The 12,513-nt window shown below is 35.4% G+C and overlaps 1 protein-coding gene across 10 annotated transcripts in view; it reads left to right on the top strand.

Moving 5' to 3' along the window:
- The window catches only part of TRIM37 (tripartite motif containing 37), a 240,514-nt gene that overhangs the window by 58,436 nt on the left and 169,565 nt on the right, over window positions 1-12,513 (top strand). For 5 of the 10 annotated variants that reach the window (XM_038547934.1, XM_038547931.1, XM_038547932.1 and 2 more), the window contains 5 exons: window positions 613-687; window positions 2,521-2,700; window positions 6,118-6,232; window positions 7,676-7,894; window positions 9,140-9,276. In XM_038547934.1, coding sequence (XP_038403862.1) covers window positions 613-687; window positions 2,521-2,700; window positions 6,118-6,232; window positions 7,676-7,894; window positions 9,140-9,276 — 726 coding nt within the window. The remainder of the gene's footprint in view (window positions 1-612; window positions 688-2,520; window positions 2,701-6,117; window positions 6,233-7,675; window positions 7,895-9,139; window positions 9,277-12,513) is intronic. The other 5 variants (XM_038547938.1, XM_038547935.1, XM_038547936.1 and 2 more) reach the window with 1 other exon arrangement.

The raw sequence follows: 12,513 nt of genomic DNA, 5'->3' as shown, positions 1-12,513 counted from the left end.
GAGGGAGAAGCAGGCTCCCTGTAGGGAGCCCCATGTGGGACTTGATCCTGGATCCTGGGATCACACCCTGAGCCAAAGGCAGATGCCCAACTGCGAGCCACCCAAGCGTCCCAAATAATTTTCCATTTTTAATTATGTTTTAGAGACATCCCAGTGAGTATGAAGTACTATCTCATTGTGATTTTGATTTGCATTTCCTTAATGACCAGTGAAGTTGAACATCTTTTCATGTGCTTGTTGACCATTATGTATGTCTGGAGAAATGTCTATTCAAGTCCATTGCCTATTTTTATTTTTTTAAAGATTTTATTTATTTATTTATTTGAAAGAGCGAGTGAGCACATGCCATAAGTGGGACGGAGGGACAGAGAGAAGCAGACTATCCTGAGCCCCCTGGGATCATGACCCAGCTTTTTTTTTTTTTTTTTTTTCATGACCCAGCTTGAAGGCAGACACTGAACCAACTGAGCCACCCAGGCGCCCCTCCACCTTGCCTATTATTAAATGGGGTGCTTGCTTTTTGTTGTTGAGTTATAGGAATTCTTTATATATTTTGAATGCCCCTTATCAGATTATTTGCATGATTTGACAGCAGTTTCTCCCGTTCTGTAGGTTTGTCCTTTTGTTACATGATTGGTGTGCCCTTGGCCCTTGGCTCTTGGTCCTGCCTTTTCGAAGAATGAAGAGGTAGGCCAGATGAAAAGTGATGGGCAGCAAAGCAAGTTTATTGAGTGATAGTACAAAGTTCCCAGAGAGGAAGGAAACCCAAGAGGGTTGCCATTTTGGCATTCAAATTTAGGGGTTTTTATAAGCTCTTTTGAGGAACACTTTTGAGTGTGGGCCCCTGTAGATTGGCCACTAAGGGGTGCCAGTCAGGGCTTGCATCATGCACCTGTCTACCTATCAGGTTACTGTTCATGTGTAGTGGTTGGGTATTTGGGCTGACATCTGAAGACTAACTGCCTCAACTTGTGATGGAGACCAGTGTTTTATGGTTAATTGTTTTTGTTTCAGGATGTTTTGCAAAAATCACTTCTACAGAGGCTGCAAGACAGGATTCTATTATGGCCTTGTCTAAGCCATAAAACAGGATGCTAGTGCGGTTTTCTCTTAGCAGTCCTGGCTTCCTGTTTTTGTTTGTTTGTTTGTTTTGTTTTTTGAGGACCCTAGCCCTGACTACCTAAGTGTCCAATTGATCTCTAACACTTCTGCTTTCTTGATGATGTCTTTTGATGTACAACATTTTAAATTTTGTGAAGTTCAAGTTAACTGTTTTTCCTTTTGTTGCTCATACTTTTAAAATCAAATCTAAGAATGTATTGCTAAATTTAGTCGATTCATGAAGATTTATCCCTGTGTTTTCTTTTAAGAGTTTTATAGTTTTAAGCCCTTATATTTAGGTCATTGCTCCATTTTGAGTTAATTTTTATATATGGAATTAGTTAAAGGTCCAGCTTCACTTTTTTGCAGGTATCTATTCACTTTTCTCAGCACCATTTTTGTTGAAGAGACTTTGTCTTCCCCATTGAATGATCTTGGGACCCTTGTTAGAAAAATGTGCATGGATATTTGGGTTTATTTCTGGACATTTAATGGTATCTTTTATACTATACAGCTTGGCTTCATTACTTAAAATCGAAGTGGACAAAATATCACAGCTTACATATTGATTAGTTCTTTGTACCACCAATATTCATAATGTATTTTGAATGATACGAATATAAAAACCATTTAACAATTCTTAAATTTTTACATCTGATATTTGTAGGTAAAGAGCTACAATCTTTTCCCCTTGCTTTTGCCAGCAAAAATAGCAGGTTGTAAGCAATTCTGTTTTTCTTTTAAAAATGTATCTCCACCAGGAAGGGAAACTTTATGGCTACTGTTGAGTGTTCCTTCTGGTTATCTTTATTTTTTCACTTTTCTGTCTTTAAAAAACAGTATTTTTCTAGTAAAAATGAGTTTGAAGACTTTGGCGTTTAGTATAAGTTATGGAAGTCTGAGTGTATTAGATTTTTTAATGTATACTTATTTTCAGAAAATTTTGTAGGCTTGAATTTCTGAATACACAATTTATTCAAACTTGAATTGGAAAAATACAGTATTTAAAAATTTATTATTTATAATTTAATGGTTATGAACCTCAGTGGAAATGGCAGAATCTTTATATGTGAAGAAATATAAGTAATGAGTATATGGAAAAATACATAGCTTTGCTAAAACAAAAGTAACTTTGAAAGTACTGTTTTATGCAGAATTTGTTTTCTGATGCTATTTTATACCTGCTATATTGGTAAACATTTTTAAGAGGTAAAAAGAACATAGTGCCAATCATGTTGTGGTAGCCCATTCCCAAAACTAGGGCCTTTATAAATGATGCAGTCATTTCTGAAAGAAATGTAACTATACATGCCAGTTTCTTCACAGGTAATAACTTCATGACCTACTTAATGTTTTGATATGTCTGTCTTCTCTTCTTGTTTATTAACTCTGTATTAATAGTTTGCTCTTCAATTTTAGATATGAGTATCGTGTAGAGATGGTTCATCAGTCCTGCAATGATCCTACCAAGAATATCATTCGAGAATTTGCATCTGACTTTGAAGTTGGAGAATGCTGGGGTTATAATAGATTTTTCCGTTTGGATTTACTTGCAAATGAAGGATACTTGAATCGACAAAATGATACAGTGATTTTAAGGTAATAGGAAACATTTTAATATTGTTGTTTTTATCATGAGGGAATAATGTTATCAGAACTTTATTTTAGAGTTCATTTATTTGGGGTGCCTTTATTTTAGAGTTCATTTACTTAGGGCTCGGTTAAGCGTCCAACTCTTGATTTTTGGCTCAGGTCATAATCTCAGGGTCGTGAGATCAAGCTTGCACAACGTGGAGCCTGTTTAGGATTTTCTCCCTCTTCTGCCCCTCCCCCACCACTTGCATATGTGTCCACAATCTTTCAAAAAAAAAAGTTTATTCATTTAACAAAGATGAATATTGAAATTCATACTATGATCTTATGTTTTTAACTGTTTTATTCCAAAAGTCCTGTGTAGTGAGTAATGTAACTTAGAAATGTGTTTGAGGGACGACTGGGTGGCTCAGCAGTTGAGCGTCTGCCTTTGGCTCGGGTCGTGATCCTGGAGTTCCAGGCATCAGGCTCCCGCATGGAGCCTGCTTCTCCCTCTTCCTGTGTCTCTGCCTCTCTCATGAATAAGTAAATCTTAAAAAAAAAAATGTTTTGAGATCTAGTTAGCAATTCCCTAAAAAGAAAACTACTACTTCCAATAAATAATGAAACATTTATTTACCTAGGGAACTTTTTGCAACCTCACCATTTGGAAATACAAAAATAGGGACCCCTGGGTGGCTCAATGGTTGAGGGTCTGCCTTTGGCTCAAGGCATGATCCTGGGAGTTCGGGATCGGGTCCTGTGTCGGGCTCCCTGCAGGGAGACTGCTTCTCCCTCTGCCTCTCTATGTCTTTCATGAATAAATAAATAAAATTTTTTTTAAAATTTATAAAAAAAAAAAGAAAAATACAAAAATAGTGACAGATCAACTGCTTATTTTGTTCACTTACATTTGGGTGACTGATTTTACAAGCTTAAATTCACAAAATAATTTTCAGTTTCTTCTTGACAATAGCAAATTAAAAGTAAGGGAATAGAGATGAAAATTGATGAAAACTAAGTAATTGGTGTGTTATTTGCAAGAAAGGACAGTGTAAACACTATAAAACCACAGTGGTGGCCTTATTTAATGTTGGGGTATGCTTTACAAGTCAACATTTTGGAGCGTCATTACATGATGTTTTAATTTGATGATGAAAATTAGAACTTGAGTATTAAAAAAGTAGATTCAATTAATGGTTTGAACAGTGTCTAACAGTTTAAGAAGGTTCCATTAAAACAATTTTCAAAGCTATTCTTGGAAGTGATTTGGTAGACTCTTAAATTTCTCTTACTCTGAGCTTTTTGTTCTAGAGGATGCTATGTGATTTGATGTTCTATTAACCTTTACTAGTATGTGTTCTTCATAACGTTCTTGGGAGAATGAAGTAGTGAAAAGGGGTTATTGGATTTTCAGCATAGGAAAAAAGATTACTGTTTTTGTCATCTTTTGGGGAAATTATTTTAACTCCATTTTATAACCTTTCAGGGGTTTTGTATTTTTAAAAATTATTTGCCAAAAGAACTAATTTGTTGTTATTCCACACTTTAGCCATACAGAGGATTGCAAAATTACTCAACCATCAATTTGACCAACCTACAAAAGCCTTTTTCCTCTCCTTATTAGAGTCATAGTAATGTTGAATCTTCTGGTGGTAATCTGTGTGATAGAGTTTCCTTTTTTTAATGTATTGTAGCCCAACTTTTAGTCTTTATTTAAGCCATTCATGTAAACTTTTTCTCAGATTTCTGTTTTGATATTTTGTATCATTTATTCAGCAACATTTACTGAGTCTGTGCCTGGTTAATAATATTAAGAAGAATAAGACATGGATTTTGTTCTTGAAATTCAAGGTGAAATGGACAGATAAAAGCAGTTTATTCTATAAGATAGTGCTATAATAGCAGTATAAAACAGATTGCCGTAGGAATTGTGGGGAGTAGGCTTTGAATTATCTTATTACTCATAATATTTACTTAATGAGAGATTGCTGAAAATGTAAGCCTCAGTTCAAGATTCTGATGGAATTTTATATGTACTCATTAGAAAGTTAGTTAAGGGGCACCTTGGTGTCTCAGTCAGTTAAGTGTCAGATTCTTGATTTCAGCTCAAGTCTCCATCCTAAGATCAGAAGTTCAACCCTTGAGTTGGGCTCCACACTGGGTGTGGAGCCTACTTTAAAAAAAGTTATTTAAAGTTTTTCTATAACTACATATGAATAAGTATGTATTTTATTCTCCTTTTGTTAATTGAGAAACTTAAAGAATTTTACCTGCTGCTTAATGACATACCACCTGATAACATTCAGGATTGAGTATAGTTTATTAGTACTTCAAAGATGATAGTACCCTTTTGAAAGTCTTACCAAGGTATACTGACTGGGCAGTGTCCATTTAGGATAATGATTGAGTGAATAAATCTCTATCCTCTAAAGCATGAGCATGCTGCCTGAAAAACATTACCTGCTGCAGATAACTCTTAGATGGTCAGTGGATTCCTATACTAGCTGTAAAATCCTACGAAAAATGGAATAGTATTTAACATAAGGGTATCAAGACTGGAAGGGTGATTTAAAGGCTCCCAAGTTAGTCTTGCCTCTTGGGACTCTTCCACTCTTTACATATTGCTATAGGTTTTTTTTCACCATAAATAGGTTCAGGTTCACTTATTTGGTATAGTAGAGGTTTTTTGCATTAGTAAGTATTAGCGTTTTAAAAGTATAGTTAACTGAGTAGATTGAGATCCTGTAATTTATCCATTAAAATCCTTTAATATACTTGTTTTTTTTCCTAACCTTACCTGAAATATGCCATATTGTGATATATGGAGTTGGTTTTAAGCAGCTCTCTGGAGGAGTTAGGAATATTGGTTACTTAGAGCATGCAGTTCTTTGGGGACAGTAAAGCAGTCCCAAGTAGTTGACCCTTTAAGGGAATTTTTTACTGAGGAGTAAGAAATACAAGAACATGAGATGAAAAGGAGAAAGAAAAAGGGCAGTGTCTAAAACAAGCTTTGCTTGTTTTTATAAGGTCTGACCTAAGCAAGAAAGGGAAGAGAAGAAAGCATTAGCTTCCGCTTTTCCTGCATTGCATGGTCTTCTTCCCAACTCGTGATCAGCATTGTATTTGATCTAGATTATTATAATAAATATACTTTAGTAGTTTGGGAGCTTAACCTTGATGCATAATGTAATTGCTTTAGAAAAGTATAGTTTGAGTTTAGACAACTGACGTGAAGATAAATTTTCAGAATGTTATGTCATTATAATTTGTAAACTACACATATAAATGGTTAATGCCAGCACCTCTTGAATTCATTTTGAATTTTACCTAGAAATGTAATCAAATAATCTTAAATTATAGAATTTATAGTTACAAATTCAAGGCTTGGTTGATAATATTTTACTATTTGGATCCTGTTTCATGAGCAGCTCTTCTTTTAAGGTTTCAGGTTCGTTCACCAACTTTCTTTCAAAAATGCCGGGACCAGCATTGGTATATTACTCAATTGGAAGCTGCACAAACTAGCTATATCCAACAAATAAATAACCTTAAAGAGGTAAGAAAAAAACATATTTTGGGTTTAGTGTTTCATATTCATAGTTTTACTGGCCTGTTACATTTGCAATTAGATTTTGTATATTGCTCTTTTGTAATTTTATAGAAAAGTCCAATATTCTTATCCTCCATCTACTTAACACCTTTGAGTCTCAAATTTTGCCTCTTAGTTCGTTAGCCACTAGCAACATACGGCTGTGTGAACTTCATTAAAATTAAAAATTTAGTTCTTCATTTGCATTAGCCATATTTCAAGTACTTGTATTGGACATTGCTGATATAGAACATTTTTATTATATAAAACTGTATTGGACAGTGCTGCTCTCATTTGAGGTAAACTTTTTGTGTTTCTCTTAGTGAGTTCTTTTTCTTTTCCGTGCTATCTTGAATTTAAGTATTCAAGCTATAGAGTAGCTATAGAATAATTGAAAATTGCCCATCTTGAATTTTCACTATTGCTGAGTACTCTCAGTATACTAAGTACTAAGCTATAGAATTCTAAGTATTCTAAGCTATAGAATAATTGAAAATTGCCCCATCTTGAATTTTCACTATTTCTGAATTGAGCCGTGGGAAGGATCATTTAAGGAATTTTTATTTTATAGTGGTATAAACTAAATTGTATGAGGAATGTTTCTTTCAGCCAGTGGAAGTTGAGATGGGGTGAAAGGATTGAAGTGCTGAGAATGGTTAATAGATGAGGGAGGAAAGTATGAATGAATACATATGTGGAGAGACTTTCATGTTAAGTGTACTATTTAAAACCACTTGTATTGGGGATCCCTGGGTGGCTTAGCGGTTTAGCGCCTGCCTTTGGCCCAGGGAGTGATCCTGGAGTCCCGGGATCGAGTCCCGCGTTGGGCTCCCGGCATGGAGCCTGCTTCTCCCACTGCCTGTGTCTCTGCCCCTCTCTCTCTCTCTCTCTCTCTCTCTCTCTCGGTCTATCATAAATAAATAAATCTTTAAAAAAAAAAAAAACCCACTTGTATTGGGATGCCTGGGTAGCTCAGCGGTTGAGCGCCTGCTTTTGGCTCAGCTTGTGATCCTGGGATCCGGGATCAAGTCCCACATTGGCTCCCTGTGAGGAGCCTGCTTCTCCCTTTGCCTGTGTCTCTGTCTCTCTGTGTGTGTTTCTCATGAATAAATAAATAAATCTTTAAAAAATAAAAATAATTTTAAAAAACCATTTGTATTTACTATACAGTTTACTAATTATTTATGTAACTTGGGTTGGATATGAGAAGAATGAGACTAAAGAGGGCAGGAGGGGTTTTTTTGCCATGGATTTTTCTATAAGCAAAAACAGGGGAGAGAGAGAGGGAGAGAGAGAGAGAGAGATGGTTCAAAAAAATGGTTTTAGAACATTTGGATAAATTTTTTTTTGCTGTACCAGTGAAGTACTGGTTGTGACTCATGTTTATTTGTGCTATTATTGTTTTAAAAGAGACTTACTATTGAGTTGTCTAGAACTCAGAAATCAAGAGATTTGTCACCACCAGATAATCATCTTAGCCCCCAAAATGATGACACTTCTGAGATACGTGCTAAGAAGTCTGTATCATGCACCGATATGCTTCTCCAGGATGGTTCTACTACGGCTTCAGTAAGAGAGGTCAAAGAGGATGAAGAAGAAGAGGAGAAGATTCAGAATGAAGATTATCATGTAAGGGGCACCTGGATGTCTCAGTTGGCTAAGTGTCTAACTCTTGATTTGGGCTCAGGTCATGATCTCAGGGCATGAGGTAGAGCCCCATGGCCAGGTCTGTGCTCAGCAGGGAGTCTGCTTGATATTTATTACACACACACCCCCCCCATGCTCTCTGTCTCTCTGTAAAAATAGATAAACTCTTAAGTTTTAAAAAAGATTATCATGTAAGAATTAGACTTGTTTTAGATTCATTTTGTGTTTTATAAGAGAAATAAGATTATGGTTTCCAATATAGAGAATCTATATAAAAGTCTTGTCTATTTATTTTCATTACTAGTGTATGCCCATCTGTAAATATTAATAAGTCAGAAGTTGTTGAATCAAAATGTTGCAAAGTTCTAAAATTTATTGTAGAAAACTGTACATTTTACAAAACAAACTAATGCACTAGAAACTATAAATTGTGGAAATAAAAAATGCATTCTATTTTCACTCACTAAAACTAGTAAAGTACCTTATTTTTGCATATGTAGGTAGAATGATTTATGTTTTGGGAGATAGCCAGGTTTTATCCCAGCTAAACCACAATCAGAATAAGAATTTAAATAGTAATTGTTACTGTTTAAAGTGAGACAGTAATGCAGAGACAAGGTTTTTTGGGTTTTTTTGTAACTGTTATTTTTAAGATGGGAGACTTCAAATATGTGTTAAAATGAAGGAGCCAGTGGTAAAAGAGGTAAGGTTAAGGTACTGACAAGACAAACTATTTAAGGACATAAGAGTGGAGTGTAGCACTCAAATGAAGCAGTTAACTTTTGATAGGATGAGGTTAAGGAAATGGTGGGATTTGCAGGTTGGGCAGTTTAAATTTGGGGATATTTACACTTAATGACCAGTGTATTTTTTGGTGCAGATAGGTGATGGTTTTATGAAGTCCTTGATATCAGAGGTTAGGTAAAACTAGAGAAGTGATGATTTGAAATGTTACCCTGTAAAGAGCTTTACTGGCAGTTGACATGAAGTATATGAAGCATTTCCAGAGGCATTGAAGGTCTAGCTGAAAATGGTGGCAATAAGTTATTAGTGGAACCAGATAATGTGGTTGTGCAGTTTTTCTATAAAGGGCTCAGCTGCCTCTGCACAGAAGCAGAGAATTCTGATGATGCATTCTTCTTTGGTGCTTGGTCAGTTGGCTGGATCAGATGATCAACTGAGTAAAAACATTTGAAATAGAAGTCTTATTTCTTTGTCTTGATCTAGCATGAACTTTCTGATGGAGATCTGGATCTGGATCTTGTTGGGGAAGATGAAGTGAATCACCTTGATGGCAGCAGTTCCTCTGCCAGTTCCACAGCAACAAGTAACACAGAAGAAAATGATATTGATGAAGAAACTATGTGAGTCTCTCACATTAACTACCAATAAAGCATCTAAGTGGTAACTCTTAGAAACATGTTAACTAATTTAGGCCTAAAAGTGGGAATATACAACATTTTTACATACTATAGAGTATCTTAGATAAAGAAGGAGCTTGAAGGAAAGATAATCAGTTTCCTCCCTCTCATCTCTGGGTTCCAAAATGAGATTTAATTTTTCATTTTATTTTTGATTTTGTAACTTTTTCATATTTAAGAAAAGTCACAAAAATATTAAATGACAGTTCCCTTGTTCCCTTTTCCCAAATTAATTCCCCAATGTTAATATTTTGCTGTGTTCCTCTATTCTGTTATTTTTTCTTTTTTTTTTTTTTTTGGTGTGATTTTCAAGATTAGGTGAATATATTTTTCATTATGCTTCCTAAAAACAACTGGGTTTCTTATGTAACTGCAGTAATCCAAAATCAGGATTAACATTGATGTAATACTATAATCTGTGACCATTTAAACATCTGCCATTGATGTCCTTTGTCTAGTCTAGGATCCAATCTGGTATCGTATGTTGCTTTTAGTTAAGTTTCTTTAGTCTTTAATCTGGGCCACTTAATCTTTCTTTAATTTTTTGTTTATGACTTTTACATTTCTTTTTTGAAGATTTTTATTTATTTTTTCATGAGAGACCGAGAGAGAGAGAGAGTGGCAGAGACACAGAGGGAGAAGCAGGCTTCCTGCAAGGAGCCCAGTATGGGACTTGGTCCCGGATCCCAGGATCACGCCCTGAGCTGAAGGCAGACACTCAACCCAGGTGTCCCATATGACTTTGACATTTCTGAGAAAGAGCAGTTAATGTTGTAGCAAGTCCCTCAATTTGGGAGTCCTCTGTATGTTTCCTCACAATGAAACTGAATTATGCACTTTAGGCAGGAGTAGTAGAGAAGTGATGTTAGAGCCTTTTTAGAGTATCATAGAGGAAATGGTGGAAAGACACGTCTTTTATCTGTCCCATTATAATTAAGCTGATATCTACCAGGTTTTTTCCACTCTAAAATTACTAATTTTTGCCTTTGTAATTAACAAATATCTTGTGGGAACTTATTTTGAGACTGTAAATATCTCCCTCCCATCACCTATTTCACCCATCCCCCAATTCCCCCCACCTGAACCCTTTCTGGTAACCATCAGTTCTTTGTAGTTAAGAGTCTGTTTCTTGGGTTGTCTTTTTCACTTTTTCCCTTTGCTCATTTGTTTTGTTTCTTAAATTCAATATATGAGTGAAATCATATATTTGTCTTTCTGACGGACTTAGCATTGTTCTCTCTACCTCCAACCATGTTGTTCAAAATTACAAAATTTCATTATTTTTTAATGACTTAATAATATCCATTGTATACGTAATATATACATACACACACACCACATCATCTTTATCTGTTCATCAATCAGTGGGCACTTGGGCTGCTTCCATATCTTGGCTATTATAAATAATGCTGCTATAAACATAGGGATGCATGTATCCTTTCGAATTTTTGTATTCTTTGGGTAAATACCCAGTAGCGCAGTTGCTGCTGGATCATAGGGTAGTTCTACTAATAACTTTTTGAAGAACCTCCATACTGTTTTCCACAGTGGCTGCACCAGTTTGCATTCCTACCAACAATGTATGAGGATTCCCCTTTCCTTACATCCTCACCAGTATCTGCTGTTTCTTGGGTTTTGATTTTAGCCATTCTGACAGGTGTGAAGTGATGTGATCTCTCATTGTGGTTTTGATTTCCATTTCCCTGATGAGTGATGTTGAGTATCTTTCCATGTGTCTCTTGGCCATGTGTATGTCTTCTTGGAGAAATATGTGTTCATGTCTTCTGCTTGTTTTTTTAATGGGATTATTTATCTTTTGGGTGTTAATTTTGATGAGTTCTCTATGGATTCTGGGTACTAGCCCTTTATCAGATATATCATTTGCAAATATCTTCTCCCATTCCATCAGTTATCTTTTAGTTTTGTTGTTTGCTTTGCTGTTTCTTCCAGAAGCTTTTTATTTTGCAATAGTCCCAGTAGTTTATCTTTGCTTTTGTTTCTCTTGCCTCAGGAGATATATCTAGAAAAAAGTTGCTATGGCTGATGTCAAAGAAGTTACTGTGTTCTCTTCTAGGATTCTCATGGTTTCAGGTCTCACATTTAGGGCTTTAATCCATTTTGAATTTATTTTTTGTGTATGGTATAAGAAAGTGGTCCAATTTCATTCTTTTGAATGTTGCTATCCAGTTTTCCTAACAGCACCATTTGTTGAATAGACTTTTTCCTGTTGGGATATTCTTTCCTGCTTTGTTGCAGATTAATTGACCATATAATTGTGGGTTTATTTCTGGATTTTCTATTCTATTACATTGATCTGTGTGTCTATTTTTATGCAAGTACCATACTCTTTATTACTATAGCTTTGTAATATAACTTGAACTTTGAATATAACTTGAGGGATTTTTTTACCATGTTGTACTTGTCCAGTGTTTTTTTCTGTCTGTTGAAATGATTGTGTTTTTATCCTTTTTCTTATTGATATGATGTATCATGTTGATTGACTTGGGAATATTGAAACACCCTAACAGCCCAGTGGGGGGAAAAATCCCACGTGATTGTGGTAAATGATTTTTTAATGTATTGTTGGGTTCAGTTTGCTAGTATTTTGTTGAGGATTTTTACATCTATGTTCATTATAAATACTAGCCTGTGGTTCTCTCTCTCTCTTTTTAAGATTTATTTCTTTTATTTTAGAGAGAGTGCAGTGGGGGGAGAGGGACAGAGGGAGAGAATTTTTAAGCAGACTTCCTGAGTGCAGAGCCCAACAAGGAGCTCCATCGTAGGACCCCTGAGATCATGGTTGGAGTTGAAACCATTACAGTTACACGCTTAACTGAATGAGCCACCCAGACAGCCCATGTGGTTCTTTTTTTTTTTTTTTTTTTTTGTGGTGTCTTCATCTGGTTTTGATATCAGGGTAATCATAGCTTCCTAATGAATTTGGAAGTTTTCTTCCTTTCTGTTTTTGGAATAGTTTGAGAAGAATAGATGTATTAACTCTTTCTTAAGTGTTTAGTATTAAAAAAAGGTGGTATAATTCAGTTGTGAAGCCATTTGGTCCTGCACTTTTGTTTGTTGGGAGTTTTGTGTTTTTGGTTTTATAAAAATATTTATTTATTTATTCATGAGAGACAGAGAGGCAGAGACACAGGCAGAGGGAGAAGCAGGCTCCATGCAGGA

This window comes from Canis lupus, chromosome 9 (assembly GCF_011100685.1).
Source record: "Canis lupus familiaris isolate Mischka breed German Shepherd chromosome 9, alternate assembly UU_Cfam_GSD_1.0, whole genome shotgun sequence".
NCBI classification, from domain to species: Eukaryota; Metazoa; Chordata; class Mammalia; order Carnivora; family Canidae; genus Canis; species Canis lupus.
This window is presented reverse-complemented; position numbering and strand designations above follow the sequence as displayed.